Here is a 12,259-nt window from a genome sequence, read left to right on the forward strand (position 1 = left end):
GGCCTTCATACTACGAGAAGATTATTGGTGTACCCCCTTTGTAGGTACATTTGGCGCCCACCGTGGGGCCGAACGAAGGTAATTGGAAGTTTAACTAAGTGTAATGGCGATAACTAGGAGAACAAACACTCAAGACCATCAAAATGAGGAACGTGTGGAGGTTGTTGATGAAACGGATCTTTCCGAAACGGTTCGATTGTTGAAACAGGAAATGGAGTTGATGAAACAGCAGCGAGAGAGAGATGCAAGAGAGCTTTCGGCCTTAAGAGCCGAAAACGAGGTGTTAAAAAGTCAAGACACTTCCTGGAAACCGACTCATGTCACCAACACACAAACTCAGGGATCGTATCAATCCCATGCAATCCACACCTCAGCTCCACATGCCTCGGCAGTGGCACCTGGAAAACCCCCCTCGGCTTTACCCACCGTCGGTCGCCCTGCAGACTTGACAATTGTTGGATCGCACCGACACCCCTTCACTCCTACCATCATGCAACTTCCGTTGATGGATAACTGGAAATCCTTGTCTATTGATAAATATGATGGTACCACTGATCCTGACGAACATCTTGATGTTTTCTTGACACAGGTGACATTGAGTACAACTGACGATGCTGCCTTATGTCGGATTTTCCCAACGTCACTCAAAGGAAGGGCATTGAGCTGGTTTACTCGGCTCCCTCCCAATTCCATCGATTCCTTCAGCACTTTGTCATCTCAGTTCACCATTCAATTCGCAACGAGTCGCCCTCATAGTCTGACATCCCTATCTCTAGTCGGCCTTCGCCAAGACAAGAAGGAATCTCTTAGGACCTTTATGGATCGGTTCAACAAAGCAACTTTGGAGATTAGAGATCTTAACCCAGCCGTCGCACTGCATCATCTCACAACAGCCTTAAAACCGGGGCCGTTTGTCAATAGTATTTGTAAAAAGCCACCTTCGGACATGAATGATCTAAGAAGACGGGCTGACAAATACATGCAGATGGAAGAGTTGGCAGAGTATCGTAATCAGGCCCGAGCTGAATCGTCGAGCAAGATAGAAAAGCAGCCAGAACAATCATACAGGGGGCGAGGCAAGGAGATATCTCTTCGGGATCGGCCTAATCGGGGTCCGAAGTACACTCAATACACTCCACTCAATACCAGCCGTGCTGCGGTGCTTGAACAAGCTATAGTTTCAGAAGTGTTGACAATTCCAAAAAGAGCATCCACTCCGCCACGAGCGGACACTAGTAAATCTTGTCGGTATCATCGCAATCGTGGACATTCCACTGACGAATGTGCTGCCCTTAAAGACAAAATAGAAGATTTGATTAAGCAAGGCAAATTGCATAACTGTGTGGATCGGTCAGGGTCGTCTCAAGCTCGTTCATATCAACCTAGATATCAGGACCGGCGCAGGCAGGACCGTTCTGATAGAGCCTCACGAGAAAGAAGCAGGTCACGTGAAAGAAGCAGGTCGCGTGAAAGAAAAGATACTTCGGCACCATCACATAGGAGGGTAATTAATACCATTGCAGGAGGGTTTGCTGGTGGAGGCTCAACTTCTTCGGCTCAAAAAAGGCATCTTAGAGCAGTTCGGTCGGTCAACACTGTTCATAGACACTCTTCTCGGAAGATACCAGCAATAACCTTCACTGATGCTGATTTCAAAGGCATTGATCCCGAGCAAGACGACCCGATGGTTATTAGTGTGGAAATTCATAATTGCCTTGTCAAGAAAACGTTGATCGATCAAGGCAGCTCGGCTGATATATTATATTGGAATACATTTAAACAGTTGGGTATTTCTGAAAAAGAATTGCTCCCTTATGATGATCCATTGGTCGGTTTTGCAGGAGAAAGAGTAAGTACCAGAGGTTATATTAAACTCTTCACGCGCTTTGGTTTTGAGGAGCAGGAAAGCAGAGAAATTCAAGTGAAGTATATTGTGGTTGAAGCTAGTACTTCATACAATATTCTCCTCGGCAGGCCATCCTTGAATGCATTAGGAGCTATCGTTTCAACACCACACCTAGCGATGAAGTTTCCATCTGATAAAGGGAAAATCATCACAATTCACGCCGATCAGAAGGCAGCTAGGGAATGTTACTACGCTAGTTTGCGACTTGCGCCATTGGAAGAAAAAAGGTCGAGGTCAAAAAGGGTTCATGTCGTTAACGCCTCAGCACCAGTAGAGGAGCCGGTTTGGGATCTTGATCCAAGAATGAACAACGAAGAGCGAGTAGAACCGGTTGAATTAAAAGTGCAATTTCAGATCGGTGTTCATCCTGTTCAGGTTACATACATCGGCGCCGACATGTCTGGAGAAGATCGTTCCGCCCTGTGCGAGGTTATATTGAAAAATAAAGATCTTTTTGCGTGGACACCTTCAGACATGCCTGGTGTGGACCCTAAGGTTATGTGTCATAAGTTGTCAGTCTGCACTGAAGCAAAGGCAATTGCACAACGTAAAAGAAAAATGGGGACGGAAAGGAAGCTTGCAGTTGAAACGGAGATAGCCAAGTTGCTTGAGGCTAGGTTCATTCGGGAGGTTCATTATACCACTTGGTTAGCCAATGTAGTGATGGTGAAAAAACCGAATGGAAAGTGAAGAATGTGTACTGATTATACTAACCTCAATAAAGCATGTCCGAAAGATGCATACCCACTCCCAAATATAGATCGGTTAGTTGATGGTGCCTCCGGCCATGGAATTTTAACTTTTCTTGACGCTTATTCGGGATATAACCAAATCCCCATGCATTCTCGAGATGAGGAGAAGACGGCTTTCATAACCGACTCGGCCAATTATTGTTATCAGGTAATGCCTTTTGGGTTGAAAAATGCGGGGGCAACGTATCAAAGATTGATGAACAAAGTTTTTCAACACCAAATAGGCAAGAACATGGAAGTGTACGTGGATGATATGGTCGTAAAATCCAGAAGCATCGATCGGCATGTATCGGACCTTTCGGAAGTATTCCAACAGGTGCGCAAGTATGACATGCGGCTTAATCCGGAGAAGTGTGTATTTGGAGTGTCCGGAGGCAAATTCCTAGGCTTCATGCTTTCGGCGAGAGGTATCGAAGCTAATCCTGACAAGTGCATGGCAATCGTCAACATGACAAGCCCTCAGAACCTTAAACAAGTTCAACAACTAGCAGGTCGGCTTACAGCGTTATCACGATTTCTCCCGTGTCTGGCCGAAATAACGAAACCCATGATGGGATTGTTGAGAAAAGCGAAAAAATTTGAATGGTCTGATGAATGTGAAAAGGCCTTTCGGACCCTAAAGGAACGTCTCGGTTCGCCGCCTATACTTTCTAAACCCGATCTAACGTTACCAATTGTGCTCTATTTATGTATATCAAATGATACAATAAGTACAGCTCTAATTCAAGAACGGGAGGAACAACAACCTATTTACTTCATCAGTCGAATGCTACAGGAGGCTGAGACAAGATACCAGCTTTTGGAAAAAGTGGCACTGGGGCTAGTCCATACCGCTCGGCGCCTTCGGCAATATTTCCAAAGTCACCAAATCATCGTTCGAACTGATTGCCCGATAGCGAAAGTGTTGCGTAAACCAGAATTGGCAGGAAGAATGATGGCTTGGTCTATCGAATTATCGAATTTCGGGTAGGGGCGTTCGGCCACCACAATTCGGATGAGAGCAATACGTGCGAATGGCCCTACCACTCAACCTATTTATAAGCTCAAAAAGAGGCGGGAAATTTCAAGATTTAAGAGAAGATGTAACCGTTCGATCTCCAAGATCTAACGGTTACGATTGTGCAACCGTTCACTTTACCCTGGCAACCGTCTTTGCTCTACCCTTGAAGAAAGCCTCACCTTCCTTCAAGGCTGGGGGGCAGTGTACGGGTAGGGGCGTTCGGCCACCGCCAGTCGGCCGCCGAATGGCAGTACTTGGTGGCCGAACGGCAATCGGCCACCAGGACCGAACTATCATTACTCATTGCTCTTAACCCGTGATTAGGGGTTAATCAGATGATTAAGGTGTATTACCTGATACGGTAAATACGTTGCAGGGCCCATGGGGTCCAGGGCCCATAAATGTCAGTATAAATAGCTCAGGTCAAAAGGTAACGTCACTGTTCATTAATTATCCTAGATATCTGTGCTTGTCCTGACTTGAGCGTTGGAGTGCCTTTTGCAGGTACCAACCCCTCTACTCACATCGGATTGGAGCACTCGTTCGGCCTTCATACTACGAGAAGATTATTGGTGTACCCCTTTGTAGGTACACTTACATAAACAAAGACCCATATACAATAATTAGGACAATAATAGTTTTAAGAATTGCCTATGAATTAGCAATAAAAAAAAAGGAGCAGAAAAATGTGAGAATCTGACAGAGTGATCAAGGGTATCATGATCGCATCCTATCACCTTATAGGGCTAAAAATTAAAATTTATATCTAATTTCATGTTACAGATCAGAAAAGCACATTGGACTTTCTTCGTTTTGTTTATGGAAGTCCTAGCAGGTTAAAATTTAAAAACAACCAACATTAATTTAACCGATGATTCCATTCTCATACGTGTGTGTACGTTGGCCCCAACAAGTCAAGCCAATAACTTTTACCTTCGTTCCTAGACTCACCTAATTTAGTATTTGTATAAAGTGGGCTTTGAATTATAATATATAGTCTTTCATTCAGAAACGTTGAGTACATCTTTAAAATAGTATATGGTCTTATCAATGGTTGATAGAGAGCTGAATCCGTTATTGAGAATGTTGATTGAGATTTAATTAAATTCTAACTAGAATGTTGATTAAGATTTAAATTCTAATTAACTAGGTGCATGAAAACGGTTTTACTAAAAAAAAAATAACTCTAATTAGACCGTTAATTAGAGAATACTCTAAAACAAAAAATAACATATATATCCAAATCCTCTTGTTTACGCTATTGAAAAGTTCTACCACTGCAAATTAATCCTGTTATCCTAACCACAGAAACATGACTCCAACCTTGGTACAACCCCTGCCGCCAATAATTATTTATAACTTTCCAAGAAAGGATTTGACAAATGAAGATTTTACATCATTTTCATTTTAAATATAGTATGGGAATTGAATTCGACATTTATTCCTAGGGTTATGCAATACTAGTAGTAGTACACATGATGCCGGTCCAGGCACAACGTTGTCTCCTCCAAAACAAGTTTTGACACGAAGGGAGATAAAAAAGCATGATGAGATAAATATACATGTTTATACCTAAGATATGTTCGAAATTGATGAAAGAAAGTTGATTATTACTACCCTTTTTTTTTATAAGGAAAATGGTTTTACAAAGATGTTTCTTGTCTTTTTCCCACTATTCATTGGTGCATATATACGTTGGTGCTGTAATTTGGTGGTAATGGTGACGTAAGTATTAATTATTGACTGCAATAAGAAGAACATAGTAGAATCTTCAGAAGACAGCCACCCACACGGTAGTTGAGAGTTGAAAGTCACATTTCCAATTAGATGCATTTTGTTGACCAAGTACTCCTTTCTTACATATAAAATGCATATATTATATAGGTGGGTTAAGGTACGGAGGAGGCACTTATAGTTATATCACTAAAGAAAAACAACAACATGTATTAATAATATGTTAATGTTGTGCCAAAATTCTTAAACCGATAGCTTGAGAATTATCAACTCTAAAATCGTATGCCATAGAGAAAGATTATTTTATTTTCAAAGAATCATTTTAAATCTTCTTGCAACATCTTCCAGCTAATTAATCTTCCTATTTCTCTTGTATGGTAAATATGTTTTTGTAAAAGTAACATTCTCCCAACCATCTTGTTTGACTTCTTAATTAAAAAAATTGTCCTGCTTTAATTGTCGTTATTACAATATTAATAAAATATTAAATATTATATATATATATATATATATATATATATGTATATATATTATATATGAAATAAAATTAATTAATATGAAAGATAAGGATATAATAAAAAAATTGCATGACATTTTTTTTATGAAATCTAAAATATGATAAACATTTCTTAATCTTGTACATATGCTAGAAGAAGAATCTTTTTTATACTCAAAATTCATAATTCTTAGAATGAATAAATCTGTTTGGTGGCTAGTCACAAATATTTGTATATTTTCTTAGAAATTAAAGATTCTTGCATTTAATTTTAACATAGTTTTTTCAAAAACTTTAATTACTTATCACATTAAATTAGCTAATAAAAATAATGTGATATATTTTATCTATAAATATGATATTTATTCCAACAAAACTCTCCTCCCAAGTCCACAAAGTCAAAACATTAATTAATATTTATCACATTAAATCAGCTAATAAATAAGTAACAGTGTTTTCAAGAAATTAAATTAATACATTTATTTTTCATTTAACACTTTTGAATAAGATAAACTAGAGTATATTTTCTTTGTAGTATGTATTTTTTTATATAAAATAATAATTCAACCATAGAAGATTTGTAAGAAATACAGTCATGTTATTCAATTGTAAAATCATTTCGTATATCATTTGATAGTCTCTCACAACTATGGGCAGCCATTTTTATTAGTCAAACCCGCCGTTGAAAATAAACAGTATTCACTTCACCACCAACTGCTTAAATAATACTGAAAATTCTCCGCCAACCCAGCTAGCTACTTAAATGAATATGGTCACACAAAGACTCAAATAAATTAAGACCAATTTTTGTGAACACTATTTGAAATAGTCTTTTATTATTAATTAAAATTTTATTAAAAATAATAATTTTATAAATTTCGCATCTTATTTAATGGGTCTCTATTAATTTGGAAGTAGCACCATCAAAATTTATTATTTTGAATTAATAAAAAGAGTATTAGAAAAAAATATTGCTAACACTTTTTTTGTAAAATAAACCCATGTTGGCATGCCATGCCATGCCCCTACGACTCTCCATGGTTAATTTGAGCCATAATTTGGCATGCTTATTAGATATACCATATATCTTCTGAAAATGATTTTTCGTCCATCCCTTGATTATTAAATTAAAATCCCTCGCTAAAATTAGTTTTATATATACACATGCATGGGAACACATGAGAATATTTTATACGTTGAAGTTAGTCAATAATGTAATGTGGAAATACTGTACACGATGCCCCCACCTTTCATTTTGTATTTTCCCACACCACACGACACCACTATATATACATGAAAATGTTTGAGAGAAATTGCAGCACACACAAGGAGGAGAGACCAACACAAAGTGGTAGCTAAATAGAAAACTAGCTAGCTAGCTAGGGTTAACATGGCTGAAACTAAGGAAATATGGTCAGCACCAATAACTCCTAGAACAGCTTCAGTGGTTGGAACACCAGTGGTGGCATCTCCACCTGTGTCATGTCCACCCTCTCAGCTTCATTCACCATCTCTAACAAGGTCACCACTCCTTCACTCAGAGGATGGAGATGCACCACGTCCTAAAAGTAGGACTCCTAAGACCCCAAGAACCCCACTTAGAATATCGAATTTGACTCCAAGGTTTATCACCCCTTTGGGAAGCCCTGTGAGGAAGGCTTTGAAACTCACCAAGCTTGATCCTCAAGATGCTTGGCTTCCAATCACTGAGTCTAGGAATGGTAACAAATACTATGCTGCTTTTCATACTCTTTGTTCTGGGATTGGAATTCAGGCTCTTGTTCTCCCCGTTGCATTCACTATTCTTGGTTGGTAAGTCTTTCTATCTGTTAATTTGAATTTAATGGTGATGTATGTATTGTGAATATAATTTTTTTTACATGATCTATGAATCAAAAATAGTGTTGAGAAGATTTTCTATATAATTATATATATCATAAAAGTCAATAAATTTATCATAAAAAACTTGTTTTCATCACTTCAAATAATACATATATGTTACTTGTGTTTTCTTTTTGAGGAATGTTATTTTTATTTATGAAAGCATGTACGTAAGTTGCTGTTTGTTTTTCATTTAAAATAAATAAATAAAGAGCAAAATTTGACATAAAACAAGTGGGATTCATGGATTTATGATTTTCGTGAGTATTTGACACCTACGACTAAACATTTTTCTTTCTTTTTAATGTATGTTTCTACCTTCTTGGATTTAATTACTTATTAAATGTTAAAGGATTACCAACCTAACTTTGTAACAAAGTGTTATTAATTTGTTTTATATAAATTAAAAAATCTAACAACGTGTCACATAAAAAATGAACAGGGTGGTAAATATGTTTCTACTATCTAATAATTTCTTATTTTTATCCTCGATCAATCTCTTTCCTAGCTACAGTTTCTCCGTGTGTACGTATTAGTCTTCTGACACATATGAAATGATTTTTCCATTTCATCTTGTCTTCGTTTCCCCCTTAATTTATTGAATTGAAATGAAATATATATGAACAAAACTTTTAAAAAAATATAATAATCATGTTATCTAAAAAAGGCATTAAAACGTTCCTAGTTCTATGTATATGTTCTCTTTTTACCTTTCAATTTGGTGGAGATAAGGTTAATTAACTTGTGGTAGATTTTTAAATGTGTGCATGTTTGTAATGTATCAAATTACAGCTAGGATTCTTTGGTTACATCCAAACAGTTGGAATTATTATTAAAAAAACCATAATAACAATAATAGAGTAAGTTGTATAATATAAAGTGATACCACTTTGTTATGATTGTAACTGATTTACGTTTCATGCGATTATTTTTAATGGAATCAATTCTAAACTCAATTATTTGATTTTCAAATAAAATAACAGATATAATATATTTAATGGCCCCATGTGATTGCTCTGCATGGAATGATTTAATATTTAATTAAGAAAAAATTTGGTGGATTGTAGGACATGGGGAATCATAAGTTTGACTATCGCGTTCATATGGCAACTTTACACCTTGTGGCTGCTGGTCAATCTTCACGAGTCAGTAGAACACGGTGTACGCTACTGTCGATATCTTCAACTCTGCTCTGCTACCTTCGGTATGATTTCTCCACGTGTCCACTATATTTCTTTTCTATTTTTTAATCCCATTATTTTACATAAAATAATTCTTTTACCCAATAAATTACATTAGCATTTGTGTAAACAAGATGTTTTTTCCAAGCGTTTAATAGCATGAATTCTAATAAAAAAAATCATTGTTGTATATATGTTTTTAACATAATTATTATAAAAGTCAACAAATTTAATATATATATATATATATATATGTATATATATATATATATAAATAAGTGTTTATATAGATGAATGGTCATTGATCTAACAGATTTTTATATACAAATCAAACATTCGATCCCTGCCATTATATATATAGTTTATAATTAAATGATAGATATAAAATTATTTTATTTTTAGAATTTTTTCTCTATTATTAATCCCATTATTCTCAACTAATAAAGTATGGGAATGATGTGTTGCAGGGGAAAGACTGGGGAAATTGCTAGCCATGTTCCCAATATTGTACCTATCAGCTGGGACATGCACCACATTGATCATCATAGGAGGGTCCACAGCAAGGACATTTTATCAAGTGGTGTGTGGGGAATCATGCACTGCTAAACCTTTGACCACTGTGGAATGGTACTTGGTCTTTACCTGTGTGGCTGTGGTGCTATCACAGTTGCCAAACTTGAATTCCATTGCTGGGGTCTCACTTGTTGGAGCTGTCACTGCTGTAGTGTATTGTACCTCCATTTGGGTTACCTCTGTGGCACAGGGTGCCCTTCCAGGTGTCAGCTATGATCCTATAAGAGCTTCAAGCAATGTTGAAAGTGCCTTTAGTGTGCTTAATGCCTTAGGTATCATTGCCTTTGCTTTTAGGGGTCACAATCTCATCCTTGAAATACAGGTAATTATGTTCCTCTATCCTAGTTGAATTTTGTGAAATTAGTGAAAAATTGAATCATGAGATCAAAGGGTAGAATAAGTTGTCGTTGATTCATATGTTGAGTACTTTTCACTAGTCAGAGTCACATAAGCAGAAAGTTTGAATTTTTATTTTATTTTTTTGCTGTTTTATCTTTTGACTTGATAGGGTTGAAATTCGTATATTAATTGCTTAGTAGTTAGTTGATAATAGATATCAGAACGTAGAATACTGTATTCAGAGTTGAAATAAAGTGCATGAAAAGAGAGACCAGGTCAAACATACAACATTGCAAATTTGAAACTGAAGTTAGTGGACGACTTTGCTTTTTGTATGAATTAGTCCACAATGACGTTCGGCATATGGGGAAAAAAAATCATGAATTAACGATAAGTGTTGAGTATGATCAATCTCATTTATTAGGCCATCCAAATCTCAATTTTTCAACGAGGTTGAGCTAAGCTTTAGATATTTAATTGGTTTTTTAGATTCAAATATTAAATTATTCATGTAAAAAAAAATTCCTTGTTATATAATCAACATAGAAATACTTCATCATATATGTTTTTTTTTTATTTTTAAATTTCTTGCATTGCAGTCCACTATGCCTTCAAGCGAGAAGCATCCATCACACGTGCCAATGTGGAAAGGAGTCAAGGTTGCTTATGCACTCATTGCTGCATGCTTATTTCCCTTGGCCATTGGTGGCTATTGGGCTTATGGCCAATTGGTACGCACCTAACTATATCAATGTGTAGTAACATAATTCATAATCACATTTAATGACTACACACTACTTTTATTTAGTCATCTTATCACGATTCACCTTTTATATATAATAGTTTGTACCTTATTTTGTCATAATAATTTTTCATAGTCCTTAATATTATGAAATACAATGTATTCTAATTCATGTGACATAAAATTTGCAGATTCCTTCAAATGGAGGAATGTTGACAGCCCTATACCAATACCATTCCCGTGACGTGTCAAGGTTCGTGCTAGGGCTAACAAGCTTCTTCGTAGTGGTGAATGGATTGTGCTCGTTTCAAATCTATGGCATGCCAGCATTTGATGACTTGGAATCACAGTACACAACAAGAATGAAGAAGCCATGCCCTCGATGGCTGCGTGCCCTATTTCGAGTGTTCTTTGGGTTCATGTGCTTCTTCATAGGAGTGGCGATTCCCTTTTTGTCTCAGCTGGCTGGTCTAATTGGAGGAGTGGCACTGCCAGTGACATTGGCATACCCTTGTTTCATGTGGCTTAAGACAAAGAAGCCAAACAAGTATAGTGGCATGTGGTGGCTCAATTGGTTCTTAGGGACATTTGGGGTGGCTTTGAGTGCCATATTGGTTGCAGCTAGCATATATGTTATCATTGACACTGGTGTTAATGTCAGTTTCTTCAATCCTCAGTAGTTTAATTCACATCAAGTGGATGCATGCATGCATGCATCATGTTTGGAGGTAATTAGTGTAAGACAATGTCTTTTTCTTTTTTTCTTTTTCTTTTTTTGGTTTTGAGAAATTCAAATTTGTCACTCCCACTTAATTTGTAGCTTCATGCTGATTTTTCCAAAGGAAAAGTAATGATGATATTTGTACAAATATCATTAACTACGAAGGACGGGGGTCGTGGTTGTATAAATATTCTTGTTCTGGAAATTGAAATATATAGAGTTGATTTGTCATACATGATATGATGGTCGATGTCTGATTGTATAAAAATTGATATCATAAAATCTAATAGTATTTTAATATTATGCAATATTGTATAAAATACTATGTATTATATTAAATTTGATTTTATTATGTTAACTGAATTTTAGAAAAATAAAAGCCCACAATGGCATTAGAGAAGAAAACTTGACTACTTTATACATAAATTTGTTAGCGAAATTTCTATAAGGATCTAATATCTAATGGCCATTAAAAAAAATTTAGGAGAGTTATCCATGTGTCTTGAATTCCCCTAAAACATAGATATATATGGGCATATAATTAGCTTTTTATCAAAAGAAAAAATCATATGCACTAATTTTCTTTTACCATCTATTCATTACTATTGAGTTTTAAATATTAATTTTTTCATATGTTAGAAATAAAAAAAAAAGTAATATGAAATACAATTGAAACTAAACGCTAAAATGTGTTTAGGAGTCAAATATACTCAAAAACTTATTTTTATTTGGTTTTTATTCTCTCTATTGCTATTCTTTTTTTATTAAAATCATTCACACTCTTTAAATGTATTCCGCAAATCACCCACTATTATTTTTTAAAAAAAATATAGAGAGGAATGCAGTGTTTTTTTTCCACAATCTAATTAAAACTATAAAAATGTAACGAATTATTTATAAGTTTTAATATAATATATTGAATTTCTAGAGTAGC

At 35.9% G+C, this 12,259-nt stretch overlaps 2 protein-coding genes across 2 annotated transcripts; both read left to right on the top strand.

Annotated features, from left to right (window-relative positions):
* Positions 1–103: 103 nt before the first annotated feature.
* Positions 104–2,596, top strand: LOC145953521 (uncharacterized). Its single transcript, XM_083067497.1, has one exon. The coding sequence runs from the start codon at positions 104–106 to the stop codon at positions 2,594–2,596; it is 2,493 nt and encodes an 830-aa protein (XP_082923623.1).
* A 4,594-nt stretch (positions 2,597–7,190) lies between these two features.
* On the top strand, positions 7,191–11,558 carry LOC109799796 (lysine histidine transporter-like 8). Its single transcript, XM_020360426.3, has 5 exons — positions 7,191–7,700; positions 8,837–8,973; positions 9,418–9,845; positions 10,462–10,593; positions 10,796–11,558. The coding sequence occupies exons 1-5, from the start codon at positions 7,279–7,281 to the stop codon at positions 11,282–11,284; spliced, it is 1,608 nt and encodes a 535-aa protein (XP_020216015.1). The 5' UTR covers positions 7,191–7,278; the 3' UTR covers positions 11,285–11,558.
* The last annotated feature ends 701 nt before the right edge of the window (positions 11,559–12,259 follow it).

Source organism: Cajanus cajan, chromosome 11 (assembly GCF_000230855.2).
Source record: "Cajanus cajan strain Asha chromosome 11, NIPB_CcT2T_4, whole genome shotgun sequence".
NCBI lineage: Eukaryota > Viridiplantae > Streptophyta > Magnoliopsida > Fabales > Fabaceae > Cajanus > Cajanus cajan.

Coding starts and splice junctions, on each gene's coding strand:
- LOC109799796 (XM_020360426.3), top strand. CDS start 7,279: ATGGCTGAAACTAAGGAAATATGGTCAGCACCAATAACTCCTAGAACA. Junction 9,846..10,461: donor ATCTCATCCTTGAAATACAG/GTAATTATGTTC, acceptor CTTGCATTGCAG/TCCACTATGCCTTCAAGCGA. Junction 10,594..10,795: donor ATTGGGCTTATGGCCAATTG/GTACGCACCTAA, acceptor TAAAATTTGCAG/ATTCCTTCAAATGGAGGAAT.
- LOC145953521 (XM_083067497.1), top strand. CDS start 104: ATGGCGATAACTAGGAGAACAAACACTCAAGACCATCAAAATGAGGAA.